Genomic DNA, 18,126 nt, shown 5'->3' with positions numbered 1-18,126 from the left:
AAAAACTATTCTCTTTATGCTCTCTCAGGGAATAGAATGTGAGTTTTAGTTGTGGGTGGCAATTCAGGAGGCTGGCTCTAAATAGTTCTTGCATAAAGAAAGCTAGATATAGAGGACAGAAGAACTTTCTTCTAACAGTACTGGCCACAATGACTGTCTTGTGATATGATGTGCTCTCATCACTGGAGGGCCTCAAGCATAGATCAGACAACTATTATTGAGAATATTTTAAAGCAAATTAATAGTGTTCAGGTAGGTAACTGTACTAAAAGGGATCTAATAATGTAAAGCCCCTGGGGCACCTGGGTGGCTCAGTCGAGCGTCTGCCTTCTGCTCAGGTCATGATCCCAGGGTCCTGGGATCGAGCCCGCATTGGGCTCCCTGCTCAGCGGGAAGCCTGCTTCTCTCTCTCCCACTCCCCCTGCCTGTGTTCCCTCTCTCACTGTCTCCCTCTGACAAAAAAAAAAAATAATAATGTAAAGCCCCTTTACAAGACACTTAAAATCCTACAGTTTTAGGGCTGAAACCACTTAGGCTGCCTGTGAATTCTAACACTAACAAATAGAGTGGAATTCTTGTTAGTTGGTACTGCTCAGTTAAATTTTTTCCTGTTAAGTTTTTTGAAAAATTAAATTACAAAAATGGACCTTTCAATTTGTTAATTCTATTTACTTTATTTCTCTCATATAAAATGTGGCATATTTAATCATCTTGCTTACTTTTTTTTTAATGTGTTTTATTTCAGTTGGTCGCATTATGTTTCAGCTCTTCTCAGACATATGTCCAAAAACATGCAAAAACTTCCTTTGCCTATGCTCAGGTAAATGAATTATTAAATTATTTCCAGTGAGAAGTCATGGCTTATAGTTTTATCTTGCTTAACAGTTAGATGTTTTCTGTAAAAAGTGACTGGCTGTAAAACAAGTTTAGCACATTAAAAAATACTATTTTCACTGATAGGAAATCAGGGAAGCATTTCTTAAAGGGTAGAAAGGACAAAGAAATGGTCTCAAAGTAAAAAAGAAAGTACTACTGTGTGTATTAAAGTCATCTCTAAACATTGTAGTTCATAAATTCTAAATTTCATTGTTTTAAACAAATTTAGCATTCCAGATTCACAAGAAATTTAGAATTAGAAGATAGACAAAACATAATGTGGTTGTTCTTTGTTATCTTTAATTGGATTTATATTTTTTAAAAGTAGAAAAAAATAAGAAAAACATCTATAATGTTATTTTAAAATAACAGATACAGTTAAATACATAGACAATCTTTGCACCAATTCCTTGATTGCCCTCTTTTACTGGAGTGATAACCATTTCTAATCCTTCTTTTCTCCTGTTGCGTGTAGAGTCTATGCCACACAATTTAACATTTACATGCTGCTTGATACTTATTTTAGTTTGTGTGTTGCCTCATTGCCCTATGTTTTGTATCTCTTACAGTGCCAACACACAGGAGGGACTTCACAAAGGACTAATTGGATGGTTCTTTCCATGGAAAGATGTTTGTAGCTAAATTTCACTTCTTTTTTTTTTTTCCAGGAGAGAAGGGCCTTGGGAAAACAACTGGGAAGAAGTTATGTTACAAAGGTTCTACATTCCATCGTGTGGTTAAAAACTTTATGATTCAGGGTGGGGACTTCAGCGAAGGTAGAGCTAAAAGTTGCACTTTTAAAAACTCCATCAGTCAGTTTCTTGAGCTATCTCATTATACCATTATAAATATTATGTCACAGTATGATATAAATATTAAATGGTCAGTGAGTAGATATGTAGAGTAAGAATGTATTTTGTTTTTATGTACTTTTAATAATAATATAAATAGTTGGTGAATTCCCTTACAATGAATGCCAAGTACTTTTGGATTATTTTTATTCTTCCTGAATTTTGTTGGTGTGATTACTTTTTGAAATAAATGGGTTATGGAGATAATTTTTAATAGTATTTATTATAAATAGGAATGGGCTTTTTTTGGACTTTTATTTTCAAGATGAGGTTAATTGAGGATTTGTAGAATTTTGATTATAACAATTACAAGGTGTTAGCTTCTTTAGCAAATTGAAAGCATAAAAAGTAATTTATATGTATTAATATATTTTAATTTTCATTATAATTTAATGTAACATTATTTGCAGGTAATGGAAAAGGCGGAGAATCAATTTATGGTGGATATTTTAAAGGTAAGGCTTAATATTTTATGGTCCTTTGTTTCAGTTCTGATATTAAAGCAAATTTGATCATGTACTTTTTAATGAGGAGAGGTTTACTTATAGTTCACTTTTTGCATGAAACTAATGCTGCATGAGAATACTTTATTTGCATGAACTTGGGGATAAAATATATTGTAATATGTAACTTTTAATTGACAAGATTAATTAAGGCTAACTTTATGGTTAAACATGACTTTCAGCATGGAGGTTAGGCAACTATATACATGAAAACTCCTATCTTCCTGCCTAAAACTGTCAACATATTCTTTTGTTTATAGAGAATGTGGTCTTTTGCAAAATGAAAAGGTAAGAGAACGAAGCTCAGTAACACAAACTCCAATTCTGTTCCCTTGCACCCTTCCTAATAAATTTATGGACAGCCTGGGTTAGGTTGTGGCTGGATTTCTTAATATTGCTTGAAGAATTGGAAAATTCTGTATACTATTTCATACATGCATCTCTATCTCTTTTCTTTTCCCAATGGGTTATTCTACATCAGGGAAAAAAATCTAGTTATGTTTTTTTCCCCCTAAACCAAGCAATTTCTTTGAATAAAAGTTGGTATTTCCTACTTCCTCAGAGGTTTGTATGTTTTCTTTTGTATACTAGAACTATATGATTGTGTTTTATTCCTACAGTAGTAGTATTTGCATAAGTCTCTAACTATTGCACTTGCCCCAAAAAGCCTTAGAAAAGTCAGTTGCAGAGATTTATAATGGGATCCAATCTTACTAGATTTAAATGCCATGATAGCTTCAGTGTTATAATAGTCTTTTATATTTCTTTTGGGGGAAAATGGATTACTACTCTTTTTCAGAAGCCTGTTCCCAAGGTAATCATTTTTTAAAGTTTTCTGTGTTTCTGTTTGTTCTAAAGAAAGATTTGTTTGTATGAATGTTACAAGGAAATTTAAATTAGTTTTGAAGCTATTTCTGCTGGAATTAAAATAATCTCTGAGTGATCTTCATAACAGTTTTTCCTTTGAACCAGTAGGAAGCAGATCATTAGCTGGTTCTATCATCTTGTAGCAATTTGAAACTAATGTTGTAGGCCACTTTAATGTGGTTGTTCCTGTGGCAGATACTTGTGTATCTTAAAATTATATTTTGCCCTTTAAGTTTTTGTTTTTATGGGACTTGCCTCCTTAGATAATTTTTGATCCTATCTATTAGGAGTCTATATACATTATTTAATTTATGTACATCCTTACAACTAAAATTGTAACTTTCTGTTTTTTGCTTTCATAGTCTAGCTTCAATACGGTTGAATAATAAGTTTACCATATAGAAATTAAGCACGTAAGATTATTAAACTTCTCCCATATATAGTGCATTAAGCAAGATAATTGGAAAGTTGAGCTTTACCGTAGAGATTTTTCTAAAATCTCTTTACTGGTTTTCCCTTAAAGTTAATACATAGTTTATATATCATTTAGCCAAAGTATGTTACTACTAAAAGTGACTATTCTAAGGCTGTTTGTATAAAGCATTAAATATATGTTCTTTTCCCCAAGGCTTTAAGTAGTATTTTTGATCTTTTTATGCTTTTGTTATTTGATTAGTTAAAAAAATTTTTTTCTAAATATTCAGACAAGTATCTATACTGACCAGAAGAGGAATTTCATCCTTTGCTTTCTAGTTATTACTGTGAACATTACACTTTAAAAGTGGCTTATAATTGGAGACTGACGAATTTGTGTTTTCTTCAAACAGATGAAAACTTTATTCTCAAACATGACAGAGCGTTCCTTTTGTCAATGGCAAATCGAGGGAAACATACCAATGGTTCCCAGTTTTTCATGTGAGTAGGCATAATTCAGAGATGAGCTTTTCTTAAACAGAGAAGCGCTGTTCATGAGAAAGATGGTATAGTTAAACCAAGTTTAAATGCTAGAATTCTGCCAAATTGGACTTTGTTACTAATTTCTAACGTTACAGAACCTGGTAGGCTCTAACAACCGCCTCAGCGTTCAGCATATATCCTCCATTTGAAGAATGGTACTTAAAAGATGTAACTTGAAGATGTACATTATTTTCAAAGTATGTTGTCGTCTTAGGAAAGGAAATTGGCTTTGACTTAACAAATTTGGGGGCTCAGTTTACCAAAACTAGATTGGAACATAAACTATCGATCAGCATTTAAAAATTGTTCGTGGACTAGGACTAATGCCCTTGGCCTGGAGAACAGTTGTTTTGAGTAAACCGTTGTGTGGTTGCTTTTTCTCTTACTGTTGCTCTTTGAGCTAATTTGAGAGAGGTACCATTATTTTCTGATACTGTACAGAGATGAGTGACTTTGCTATTGCATCAGCATTGTAAAAAACTTAAATCTCTTGAGATCTCTATGCATAATTGAGTTAAACCAATATTGCTGTCATTTCCACCAAAATTTATGAGATTAGCACTCAGGAAACTTCAGAATGCTAAAATTTGCATTTTAAAAAAAATAAACACCTTTTCATGTATGTACAGGCACAACCAAAACCTTACTTGGTTTAGTTATATTTTTAGTTATATTTTTATTTTTAGCATATTTTTAGTTATATTCTTATCTAAAGCTACTCTAAAACCTATTTATATTATAATCCCAGGATTTAAAATAGGAAAGATAATTAGCTAGCATGAAGTTTAATGCTTTTGATTAGAAGTAAATCTCTACAGTTGTACTATATATGTTGGAGAAATATTTTATTCATGGTTGGCCAGAAAAAGTTCTTGTCATCTTTCTGAATGGACGAGTATGAATGGCGCTTCCCTGTCTTTAAAGGAGTAAATTATTCATGTAAAATAAATCTCACATTTTATACTTGTCTGCAAAATAGATTTCCAACATGATCTGATAAAGTTCAGATAAGGGGCATTCTATTCCTAAGAATGTCCTAAAAATGGAAAGCTGATGGAAGATGACAGTGCTTGGAGCTGTGCAGGAAAAAAGGAAGACCGAAATTTGTTCCTAGATCGTGTTGTGATCCCATAGAGCAGTAGTTATTAATACTTCTCTACTAGGGTATTTTTCTTTCTTTAACCTTCTTAAGGGCCAAAAAAAAGTAGTGGGAAATATTTTGAAAAACTTCTTTACAGTAATTTAATATAAAGCTATTTACTCTTTGATTGAGGTTTCCCATTTCCATTTTTAAGCTTATCTGAACTGTGAACATGATAAACTAATGAAATTCATTGGTCAAGAAGCTACCATCTGAGGGCTCTAAAGTTTCTTTTAGATTTCCTTTTTTTATATCAGTACATTAAAATTTATCAGGTAGCAGCAGCTTCTTCCCATTGTTACATACCATTTAGCTTGTTTAATCAAACGTGAAGAGTAAAAACCGGTGTGCAGGTACATACATTAATTAACATCCAGTATATGACAAGGTTGTCCCTTCAAAAAATTTATTTTGTTTCTGTGTTATTTAGTACTTGCTTAAGTCTTTTGTAGGAATGCTTAGTATCAAAATTACGGCCATTGCTGTTTCTACATAGTTTAATTTTACATTGGACTGCTATTTTTGGCAAGGAATGCCAAATGAAAATTGTAACATCCGTGAATTAGGATTAAAAGTTTTAAGCTTGTTTTCATAATTAACGGTAGATGGCACTAAAATCACTCTGAACTTACGTTGAAAGAAAATTTTCTACTTTTAGTTTGAAATTTGCTTCTGGAAATGAGTTTGCAGTTAAAAGTAGTCTTGGAAGTATTTTAGTGTTTTTGTACATACAAAAAAAATTATCTTTTTTTAAGAAATTTTTGTGGCATGTGCTTTTTTGTGCTGGCTGAAAGTACCGGTTCCCCACGGTTGAAGGATAAAATAAAACTAACATTCACCTTTCTAAACAAAACACTTCCTTTCTGTTATAGAAAGGGGAAATGGAGATGATGGCCCATAAAAAGAAAAATCTTTGAAAATCTCTGTCTTGCAAGCCCAAATCCTTTTGGAGTTGGAAGTAGTGCAAAAGTATAATGTACTATCTTCAAGTTGTGTCTGTGATCCCAGCTAAACTCTAAAAGCTGAGGCTGGCTGCGAGGGCGGGCTGTGGCAGAGCCCTCTGTGGGCCGCCCCAGGGTGGTGAGGGTGGTGAGGGTGGTGAGAGTGGTGCTGAGCTTCTCCCTCTCACCACAGCTCTTCCTGGGGCGCCTCAAACAGCTCTTCTGCGTTCCAGACAGGAAAGAGTAGTGTGAGAATGGGTGGGAAAATGCCAAGAACTGCCTTGATAGGTCTAGTTTTATAGGCTTAACAAGGACTTTTACTACATCCTTCCACAATTATATTTGTAGTTCATATTCTAAATCTACTACTTTGTCATTCCCAGGGAGTAAATTTGGTGCTATTACTGTATTTGCAAAATATTCCTCAAGGACTCTTGTGCTTTGTGCAGTAACTGTTGTCTTCATTACTGAAGAATTTAAAACCTCCCCTTCCTAAGGCATACATAATTTTTATTAAACATAATTGTGCACATATTGCTTTCTTTGGATGTAACAATCATGTAAAAACCAGATTTTCTTCTATAAAGCCATTCGTGATTTTTGCAGTAACTGCTTATATCTCCTGCTGTATCAGTCATAATGATTTTGCTTTGGGGGGCCTACTATTTCTTTTTGAAATAGTACTGCTCAAGAAACATGGAGGAAGTGATACTGTCCCCATGATTCACTGAGGAAATAATGGTTTGTTCATGTTGAAGTATTTCTGAAGGAATTCAAAGACCTGGAACCAAAATAGTAACCAAGTTAACTCAGTATTTAGTCTTTTTGTTCTTTTTATTATTTATTTGTTGAAGCCAAACACTAGGAAGAAACCATAATAAAAGCTATAGAATTATAAAGTCTTAGAGTGGAAAAGGATTTCAAGATCATCTCATCCAACCTTTTCCTTGTATAAATAATGCAAAGATAAAATGACACACGGAAACATTTTTCATTTCCTTTGGCTTCTAGTAATAACAGTCTGTTAATTCTCTAATTTTCATTGTTTTTCTATACATTCATCAACAAGATAAAGAAGGTATTATATGAAGTAGTCATTAAAAAGATTAGGTGGTTTATAGCTTTGTATTAAATAACTATCTCTTGGGTTAGAGCTACTATTCTAGCTATGAGGAGACCTTGGTTCTAGTTTTATTTGCTATTTACCTTGAGTTAGTTTGTCTTTCCTTTTTGGCTTATGAAGTACCTGTCCCATTCTCAAAGATAAAGTAAACATTTTGGCATGAAAATGTAGGCATAAAAGGAAGAAAGTGTTTTGTAGGTTGATCCTCGATTTCTGAATATGTGGAATGATTTGTGTGCAAACATTGTCTTGCCTAAAGGAAAGCAGTTGTAATTGCCTAATTTACATCAGTCTGAAAGGTGCTGCAAAGAAGCTTCAGGCTCATTTGCCTAAATTAGGCAGCAGTCTTCATCAGCTGCGAACAGAACGTTGACGTGGTGGTACACTTGTCTCCCTTCACTTGGTCTGTGCCACTTTATGTACAGCCATGGAGTAGAAGGACCTGCAGAGCTTTGGAGAACAGTCTCTGTCGTTGGCCACTGTCAGTGGTCATGATAATTACAAAAATTTAAGATAACAAGATAATGTGGAAAAGTCAAACTTTAAACAAAAAGTGTTAACACGTATAAATAGGACTGTGGGAGGAAAATATAAAGTAGTTCCAGGATATGTCCTAACCAGATTTAGAAATGGCTGCTCACCTGAGTGGGAGAGAAGTGCTGATCGTTTCAGAGCAGAGCAAGGGTAGGTGAAGACCGGTTTGGTGTTAAGGGGGTTATAAAGCTATGCTGCAATTTGGGGTAGCAAAAGTAAATTTGGGCAGAAATGGTTTTCCTTCCACATATTCATGAATCTGTATGAGAAGAAATGCTAGTAAGTGTCAATAATCTGGGAGGTTCTAGTTTTTCCTTCCTTTTTGGGGGTAGTATCTTTTTGTGTACATTGCAAGATTTTTCATCAGCAAAGATGTTGGTGAAACTTAACCATAAACCAAGTTCTCTGAGTATCAAGTGTCATCTGTAACATCCAGTCTTAATGTCACTTAGTGTTTTTGTGACATATGTATTAGCAACCTGGAAGGAATTTTGTATCTAGTAGTGTTTGATGTGTATTATGTTAACATTAGTCCTGAATTTTTGAAAGCTCTCTATTTGGTGACTTTTGGAACACATAGGGAGAGCTCTGTATCATGGCTTGGGTAGTTTCCATGGCCCTTACACAAGCTGTGTCTCTCACTATCATTTGGTGCCTCTTCCATGATGGTGTGGTAGTTTCAGGAGTTGAAGGAAAAAATTGCATGTTCAAGGCTACATTAGACAGAAATAGGTTATCTTTATGTTCATACTACTTTACACCTGGAGTCACTTTTTTTTTTTTTTTTACAACGTTCATTGAAAACACCACATTATTTGAAACATCATATTCTTTTTGACAGTAATTCATGTATCAATGCCTTTATAAGAAATTAAAGCTTGTTTTTAAGTATTTCAAGATTCAATAGTCTGAAACCTTTATAAAGAATTTTGTCCACTATATATAATATGGATTTTGGTCTGAGTATATAGATATGTTTAAAGTTTAATAGATTTAAAGTTGGTTAGACTGTGTATTTTTTGAAAAAAAATTTTTTACAATGGAGAAAATCAGAGATTAGGCAGGAAAAGCAAGTATCATGGCCAAAATTTGATAGCATACTTTTATACTTTTCATCTCTTGCCTTTTTATCCTTTGAGAAGATCCTAAAAATTCTAGTTATGCTGCTTTATTGTTTTATTATTATTATTATTATTATTATTATTATTATTATTATTATTATTTTCGGGAGCTTAACAACTACAGAAGTGTCGAACAGAAACTATGGTCCAAATTTTGCTCACTTATTCCTAATAGTGGTCTGTTGTGTGTGATGAAAAAAAGATTTCAAATGTAGACACATGAAAGATTTTTAACTACTTGAAGTGAATTACTAAAAAAAGAAGAGAAAGTTCCCTGAAATTTTGTTTTGAATTCTCTTAACTCAGTCCTTTTCATTGACATTTTTGCTTTCCACTGGTAGTAACTGCTCCTAGGCATTCAGATTTTTATATTCATGTATGTACTCAGGATACATTACTCTTTTTTTGAGAAAGATGTTGGTTGACTTAGCTAGTTTGTAGGATTTGCAAAGCGAAATACACTGTTTGGTTACTCACACTCTAGTGTTACAATATTAAGGCTCTGAGCAGATTCCCACCTTCACCACAGTGTTTTTCTTAAGCATAGTTTGTCTCTACATACATATCCTATGTGAAAGAAAATTTAGAGCCCTCCATTTTAAAAAAGCTTTCTTGCTTTGCATAAAACTTGAAAATATTTAATTTCAAAGTTATATTGATATTAAAACATAGATTCAGTCTTGTCTTAAAAGTGTATTACAATTTATTTCTTGCCATTTTTGTGTAAAATTTACAGAAAGAGTGTTACACCGTGCGCTCCAAAGGTAATGTCTCATTACTCTAAGGCTCTCTTTTTCTTTCTTTGCCTTTATCTCTTTAATCCTATTGTTATGTGCATTGAACCATTTTAAGAAAAACTTTCTGCTTGATTTATGGCAGCAATACATGTAAAACAAGTGTGTTTTATTGTTCGTGGTTAATCCTGGGAAGTACATTTCCCACCATGTTTCCACACCTCTTCTGGGGGAGGGCGGGGAAGAGGGTGTATTGTATATAATGGTTTAGATTTCATTTCAGTGCAGAACTGTTAATTTCTGTATAAGGCCAAAAGCTTCTTTGATAATGGTATAATAATGTAGATTGTTTTTTGGAGTAACAGTGACACTTTTCAATGTCTAGGATTTACAAAGTTTAAATGAATCCTTATGCATATATTTTTAAAGTACGTTCAGGGGGTGGAGGAAACTGGAAAATCAGTGTCTAAGTGACAGGAGAAAATGGAAATGTGAAAATACTGAAGGCTTTTATAATTTGAAATGTTCTTTGTGGTTCTTTCTCCTTTAGGTATGTTTTCATAAGCATGTATAAACTTAAATATTTATGGTAGTCTCTGGCCGTGAGGTCTGAATTTATTGAGTGTCACCACTGCATGGGTCTTTACCACTGTATAGTTTTGAAAGATCAGTACAGTTAAGAGTTGGTGGGATGAGATCTCTTTGTCTGGTTGAGTAGGATTGAATAGCTTGGACCAAGTATATCATTCCTGCCTGCCCGTTTGGCAGTGTCCTCTGTTTATCCCCGTCTGGTGTCAGCCTAGTGCCAGTATGCCTGCTTTACACTGTTATTTCTACTCCTGGAATGTAGACTGAGAACCCCGAGGGGCTTCTTTGTTAAGGTACTTTCAGTATTCTTAATATGTAGCCTAACCCGATTTAAGTATACATTTGTATTTCTGCCTCCTGAATTGAGGATGCAAGTGATGGACTTAATTATCCACACCAGTTTAGGCACAGCAGGCTAGCTGAAATTTGCCCCTGCAATAATTGTTCTTATCTTCATTTGTTTTCTTCACTATTGCAGTAAAAGACCAAGTTTTTTTGTCTTCAGTTGTCACTTGAATTCAAAACAAAACTGGAATCTGTCATAAACGTAGTACCATCCTCCTGTACCATCCTCCAATTGAGTCTCAAGGGGTATGTTGCTATCTCACTGCAGTTAGCTAGAGTGTTCTCATCTCTCACCATTTGCTCCAGAGTTTTGCCATCAGGTGGTTTTTACAGGACTCCTATTAGCCAGTGTGGCAAACTGAATTGGGTTCTGTGTGTTTTAGAAAAATCTGTAAGCTTTTCCCCAAAAGATGTGAGAGTTGTGAGAGAAAGGATCAAGGAAGGAGGAGGAATATACCTAATCAATAAACCACTCCTTGTTTTCACTGCTACGTATTTGAAATCAATCCCTTAACATTGTAGGACATTTTTATCTTTACAAATTTTACCTCTTACATCTTTCATACAATGGAATCATTGTCTAGCATATGTACTCATATCTTCCTATCATAAGCCTGCTTTGGTAAAGTTTTATATATATGGGAAGCACATTTCCGTCTTAAAGTTATTATCCAAAGTAGTTTCCGGATGCTAGTTTAATTATTTAAGCATTAGTTCCTCACCTGCTTGCCAGATTTTCTGTCTTTTTTTCTTTCTTCTGTTTTTACTCATTTTTACTATTATATTGGCTTGAATTACAACTTCTCAGTCTTCTAAGGAGAATTTGAGACTTTGTGGTTTTAAAACTCAGGATTGCTTTAAATTCTGGAACTTCTTAAATTGACGAATTTTATTAAAATTAAATTCTGTAGTGCTTTTACAGAACTGAATATTCTTAATGTAAGTATAAATGCTACCATTCCTTGTAGAATAATGATTTTTAACATTGTTGTGAAGGTTAAAATTGTGTTTTGTTGAATCACGTATCTTAGAATTGCCTTAAAATGAATATAAAAATTGATATGGGAGCTCCTAGCACAGTTGACTGCTTTAAGCATGATCTGATAGCCAGTGTTCTTTCTCAAATTCTTCTATTTCTCATTCTTACAAACTAAGATTTTTGTGGTACATCCTTCTGAGTCTAGTTATCTGCTTTTGAATTTTCACTGCAATTCACATATTGTGAAGATTTGTGACAATGCTAAGGGAAACAACCAGTTTGGGTTCGAAATGTCTTAACCAAATATACCCCATAGGCTTCCCAAGAGTGACTGTCGGCCAGATCGTGACTGTAGAAGAAGCAGGTTGGGCATTTTCTGGGCCATAGAAATGTAAAGTGTCTATAATGCTATCCGTCATTACTTACCATGTCAGAAGTGTTGACAAAGGGAAGGTTTGCTCCCTATTGCATTTTTAGGGTTGCTGTGAGCGGCAGAGCTTCACCTTAGGTGGGAGGGGCAGGAAGTTCTGAAAACAGGACTCCTAAGGCCTACCTCCATCTGCCTGCCTAAAAGATGCAGACTGACTCAGTATGAGAAATAACAAATAGAAGAACTCATTTAAGTGTAGGGGCCAAGTATTGATCATACTTTTCTTTCCTTAGGGCAAATGATAGTACTTTTTATTCTCTTTAATTATCTTGATAAATTTTGAGTTTGTTTTTGCTTTTGTTGTTTTGGATTCGAGAATAACTTTAATTTTAAGGTATTTTTATGCTATTTCAAAGTTGTTTCATACATATGTATAAGGATAGTCTTCATATTGGAGAAGTAAATACAACTTTGTAATTTGTTATAATCTTGAGTGATTTTTTTTAACCAGTAAAATGGCTACTATTGCTGTTTGTAAGGTTTTTAAGTTTAGATGTATACCACATTTAACTTTTTCCCTATCTTTTTATCTTTACCTCTTTGTTCTCTACATGCTGTGCTTTAAACCCTTCTGCTCTGTTCACCTGAACACCTGGTTTTTGCCATCTTTGTGTTGATGTTTCTTACACAGTACCACAAAACCTGCTCCACACCTGGATGGGTAAGAGTGACATTTTATTACCTTGGGGAATTGTTTGGGTGGCCAGTCCAATACAGGTTGGATCATGGGTGAACCTCAAGGGGGTGCTCTTGATCTCTGGGTTAATCTCTCAAAGCCAGGCCCCTCCTTAAGGATCACAGGTTAGTCAGTCTTGAGACCTCATAGCTGTCATGTCACTGAATGGGGTCTTTATCTGGGCCTATGGATAGACCTCCCAGTCGTGCTCTCTTGAGTGACTCTGTAACAATAGTTTCTGAGTATTAAGGGCAATCTGACTGTTCTCAGACTCTACCATAAAAAAGAAATACTGTTTTAGGCAGAAAACTGAGGCTCAATTTGAGTAATTGTTGTTGTATGTTCCTTTTATGAAGCAGATGTCAAGTTCTAATTCCCTTCTAGTTGTTTCATTCATCAGACACTTTGCTTTTCTATTGAGGTCTGTAGACATGTCATTTATAACAGTTGTGATTACTGCTTATGGCTTAATTGGGATCAAACCAGTTCCTTCTCGAATTTGTATTGTGACAGGGTTCATGTCGTCTTTGGATTAGTTATTTCTGGTTTTGAAGTAATCGAACAGATTGAAAATCTGAAAACGGATGCTGCAAGTAGACCTTACGCAGATGTGCGAGTTATTGATTGTGGGGTGCTTGCCACAAAATCAACAAAAGATGGTAAGGGTTTTTGGGGAGTGGAGGGAGCTAGGATATAGGTAAAACATGTTGAAGACTATAACTTAAACATACTTACTGGATTTTAGTAGTGGAGGAAACTATACAAGTTGTATGGCAGTAGCCCCGATGCTTCTTATCATACTTTCTATCCAAGTCATGTACAAATCTTATCAAATCTCCCTTCTTTATACTTCCCCCTGCTATCAGCCTTGTCCAGACCTGGACGATTGCAGTAGCCTCAGACCTGTCCTGTTTACCTCTGTCCTTCTCTATAATCTTTTCTCAGCGTAAATTCCTGACTGGTCTCCTTGCTTGTACTCTTGATCCTCTGTAATCTGTCCTTAACAGCAACCAGAGTGATCTTCTCCAAGGGCTCCCTTAGTCAGCCAAAGCTAAAGTCTTTACTTGGTCCGTAAGGCAGTCTGCTCTGCGGTTTCTCTCACCTCTTCCCCTTCATTCATTGTCCTCCCAGCCACGTTGACCTTTACTCAGACACGCCAAGCACGCAGGGACCTTTGCGCTGGCTGTCCCCACTATCTGCAGCACTCTCCATCCAAGTATCTGCATGACCCCTTACCTCACTTCCTTCAGGTCTCTGTTCAAATGTAATTTTCAGTTACCCCCTGACTCTCCCTATTCCCTTTACCCTGCTTTTTTTGTGTTTCTGTCCTAGCACTTAACCATTTGTCATATTATGCAGTTACTTATTTTCTTACCTGATCCAACTAGAATATAGGCCTCATGAGGCAAGGGCTTTGTTACCTTACAGTCTCAGCAGCACATTGTATTATCAACATGAAGAAAAGTTTATTTAAATTCTGTCTTTAGTTTTCTGTTGATAAAGCATGTTTTATGATACTAGGTAGTCACATGTTTTACTCTGAATGGTAGGCACTGAAATCCAGTATTAATATTCTTGTTAATATTTCTTAAAAGTTTTTGAGAAAAAAAGGAAGAAACCAACTCATTCAGAAGACTCGGATTCCTCTTCCAATTCCTCTTCCTCTTCAGAATCTTCTTCAGAAAGTGAAATTGAACATGAGAGAAGCAGAAGAAGGAAACATAAGAGGCGGCCAAAAGTTAAACATTCTAAAAAGAGACGAAAGGAAGCAAGCAGTTCAGAAGAGCCAAGGAATAAACATATAATGAGCCCAAAAGGGTAAGTGTGAAACACCAGGGGAATCTTAAGCTAAAAACACACACACACACACACCCTGATAGGGAAAGCATGTGCAGTTGTGTAAACTTAGCTTTATAACCTATTGTTGAAAAAGGATAATATTTTTTGGACTTTAATTTGAAATTTGACTATTCTAGGGGTAGCACAGACATTTCATAGCAAAGATTTACATGTTTGCAGGTGAAAAAAAAAAATCCTTGAAACTTAAAAAAGTTTTAGAATCATTTGACAATTTTCATAGCAGAATTTAGTACTGTGGTATTTAGTACTGTGGTCATGCTTTATATGTTCTTTAATATTATCTGAAATGCAAACATTTTACATTTTAATTGGTGGCATGCTTTGTTCTCTCTAAGTCACTCAGAGAGGAGTGATACCAATGAAAAAAGGTCAGTTGATTCAAATGCTAAAAGAGAAAAGCCTGTGGTCCGCCCAGAGGAGATTCCTCCAGTTCCTGAGAACCGATTTTTACTGAGAAGAGATATGCCTCTTGTCACCGTGGAACCTGAACTGTAAGTAGGGTGATTAACCCTGGTGTTTTCATTTCTGTGAATGATAATTCCATCAGCACCTTGCGGTTCCACACTCATTTATTGAGCATGACCTATAGTCAAAGCGCTTTGAACGATACTGTGGGAGATGCCAGGTTAATGAATGACACATAGCCTACCTTTCAGAATTCACATTCTACTAGTAGGGAAGGGGGTTGGGCACATAGGCCAGGGGAGAAGTTCTTAACTGGAGCTCTGGAAAGATTTCATTACTAATTTTTTTTTCTTGGCTTTTCATTAGAGGTGAGATTTGGTTGCCACAACAGAGGGTCAGTTGAACTGTTTGGATTCAATGGAATGATAAAATGTGTTCCAATTTGAATAGTATAAAATTAATTGCATGGTGATTGGGGTACAATTTAGCATCATAAATATGTGACTCTTGCTAATAACTTGCTCAGTGATAAGTTCTCTGCATTGGGAAAGATAATGTGTGGCTTTAGATTTGGCCTCAAAAAATACTATGTAGTATATTTTGTGTTACCTCAAGTTTAGAACTATTAAATGTTGTTTGAACAAAAATTCCATAATGTGGCAAATCATTGATAAGTTCCTTATGAAGAGTTTTGTTGAAGGCTGAGAAATGATGCACATGCCTTGTTTACAGTCAGGTTTCTACATAAGGTGGGCCTTATTTAGTTCATTAAACATTTTTAAAGTCTAGTATTGTCTCATTTTAAAAAAGCTGTTATAAAATGGCATGTATTTTGAATTAAAAGTTTAACATGTTGATGTTTTCATTGCAAATTCTGGCTTGTTAAATTTTAGTGGGACTCTTTTTTATTAAAATATAAGACACCAAGTTCATTGATCAAATCTATTTGGCTTTCAAAAGGCAGGAAACTTGAAAGGTCAGTTTCTCTGTCATATGACAGGTGTTGTCCGTGGGCCAAATTTGGTCTATTGCCTATTTTTATATAGCCTGTGAGGTTTAAAAAAATGGTTTTTGCATGATAAAATGTTGTAGAAAAAATAAAAAGAGTAGTATTTTGTGACGTGTGGAAATTAAATGAAACTCGAATTTCAGTGTGCGTAAAGTTTTACTGGAACACAGCTGCATCCACTCGTTCACTGTAAGAAGATACAGAAGGGCTGTCCTGTGCTATAGCAGCCTACTTGCGTCGTCGTGGCGGTTTGTATGGGCTGCTCTGTTGCTTCACACAGCTGCTTGGTGCAAGCGGCATCGCAGCAATGCCCTTGCAGCTCTCCAGGATTTCAGGCACTGCACATACCACCCCTGTAGGCGAGAAGGTATTTTTAAAGATAAAATATGTACAAGCTCATTACAGATCAGCATTACCAGATGAACAGCATTATCTATTTTGATAGGAAATACTGTGAATCCTAATTAAGTGAAATGTTTTTATTTTTTATTTTTATTTGACAGAGACAACAGCAAGAGAGGGAACACAAGCAGGGGGAGTGGGAGAGGGAGAAGCAGGCTTATTCACCCCTCCAAAAGAACTCTGTTCCTCTCGTTAGTAGATCTTTATTACAAAGAAATGATACTCAGTTGTCATGTTTCAAATTTTACTGATAAAACATTAGTGAAAATTTGTTTTCTTTCTTGTTATCTGAGTACCTGAATAATAGCCTTAATTTTCTTCTTGGCCTACAAATCCTAAAATACTTACTCTCGGATCCTTTTCAGAAAAAGTTTGCTGACCTCTCTTATCTGGTGGTGTTAAAGCAGTGATTTCATTTGTGACTGAAAAGTGCTGATAATTTTGTTTGGTCATCACTCTTCTTTGGTCACATAACATCTTTGGAAGTTATTTTCTGCAGAATTACTTTAAATTATAATTGGCTGGTAGTTGTGTCATACAAAGATAGCACAATTGATCTATTTTATCAGGATCTTTGAGATTTTGATCAGTTGTTTGGGAGCTATAATTGTGCTTCAGGAACTCAACATATGCAAGGTTAAGAAGCAGGGGCTCTTAGCCATAGTGAACCTGCCACGTTACTGATTTATCAGCGGTTAAACTCATATCATTAGTAATTTGCTTAGCGGAATTTGGGTACCACACTTGGCTCTAGTTTATTTGTTCTCGACCTTAGTGGTACTTTAGAATAATTTGCAGGCTTTTGAAAATACCAGCTTCTGGGCCATACAGCAAATCAAATCAGAATTTCTGGGGAGAAGGTGGAGGATGGTAGCATTGGACCAGTACCTAAAAGGTTCCCAGGTAAACGTTAATTTTTGCTGAACATGTGTAGGCAAGTTCAGTCCTTTTTCTTCATGAGGAAAATGGGGTTAACAGTTGTCTACCAAGAGTACCTACTTATCTCACTGTGAGAATTAAGTAATGTCATGAAATTACTGAAAAAAACTGTATGTATACTTTGTAGTTAAGATTTTTCTATAGAAGAATTGTATTTTTTTTGTATGTTTACCTGGACCCCGATTTCCTGGAGCTTAGAAAACCCTGTCTATTGGCTTTAAGAGTGAAGTTGCATTTCTTTCTGTGACTTAGGGCAAGATTTGTAACCTCTTAATCTTAAAATTCTCTATCTTTAAAATGAAGATGCTAATAGTACCTACCTCATAGTGTTGTTATGAGAGTTCAGTGAGCTAATGCCTTTAAAGTGTTTGTTAACAACCAGCAATGAACAATCTGAAAAGGAAATTAAGAAAGCAATTCTATTTAAAACAACATCTAAAAGAATAAAATACTTAGGAATAAATTTAAAGAGGTAAAAGCCTTGTACAATGAAAATTACAAAATATTTACACCTAAATAAACGGAAAAACCTTGCATGTTCATGGGTTGGAAGACTTAATATTGATAAGATGTCAGTACTATTCAAAGCAAGCTTTGGATTCAATGCAGTCCCTATCAAATTTCAGCAGCCTTTTTGCAGAAATGGAAAAGTAATATCAAATCATACGGAATTGTAGGGGGCCCCTAATAGCCAAAACAGTCTTGAAAAAGAAGAACAAAGTTGGAGCACTCAACACCTTCTGATTTCAAAACTTAACACATAGCTACAGTCATCAAAATAGTGTGGTACTGGCATAAAGATATATAGACCAGTGGGATAGAATTGAGAGTCCAGAAATAAACCT

At 35.1% G+C, this 18,126-nt stretch overlaps 1 protein-coding gene across 10 annotated transcripts in view; it reads left to right on the top strand.

The window, feature by feature from the left end:
- Positions 1-18,126, top strand: part of NKTR (natural killer cell triggering receptor) — a 53,755-nt gene that overhangs the window by 20,520 nt on the left and 15,109 nt on the right. For 5 of the 10 annotated variants that reach the window (XR_004300109.1, XR_004300110.1, XM_032408879.1 and 2 more), the window contains exons 3-10: positions 746-820; positions 1,545-1,652; positions 2,138-2,182; positions 3,925-4,012; positions 12,622-12,651; positions 13,180-13,325; positions 14,262-14,484; positions 14,862-15,017. Coding sequence is in view for 8 of the 10 variants with exons in the window: in XM_032408879.1 (XP_032264770.1) it covers positions 746-820; positions 1,545-1,652; positions 2,138-2,182; positions 3,925-4,012; positions 12,622-12,651; positions 13,180-13,325; positions 14,262-14,484; positions 14,862-15,017 (871 nt within the window). In the remaining 2 variants the exon portion in view is untranslated. Of the gene's footprint in view, positions 1-745; positions 821-1,544; positions 1,653-2,137; positions 12,652-13,179; positions 13,326-14,261; positions 14,485-14,861; positions 15,018-18,126 lie in introns of those variants that run through there. The other 5 variants (XM_032408881.1, XM_032408887.1, XM_032408884.1 and 2 more) reach the window with 5 other exon arrangements.

Source organism: Phoca vitulina, unplaced genomic scaffold, assembly GCF_004348235.1.
Source record: "Phoca vitulina isolate PV1807 unplaced genomic scaffold, GSC_HSeal_1.0 scaffold10, whole genome shotgun sequence".
NCBI classification, from domain to species: domain Eukaryota; kingdom Metazoa; phylum Chordata; class Mammalia; order Carnivora; family Phocidae; genus Phoca; species Phoca vitulina.
The sequence above is the reverse complement of the archived record's forward strand: the minus strand, read 5'-3'. Positions and strand labels throughout refer to the sequence as shown.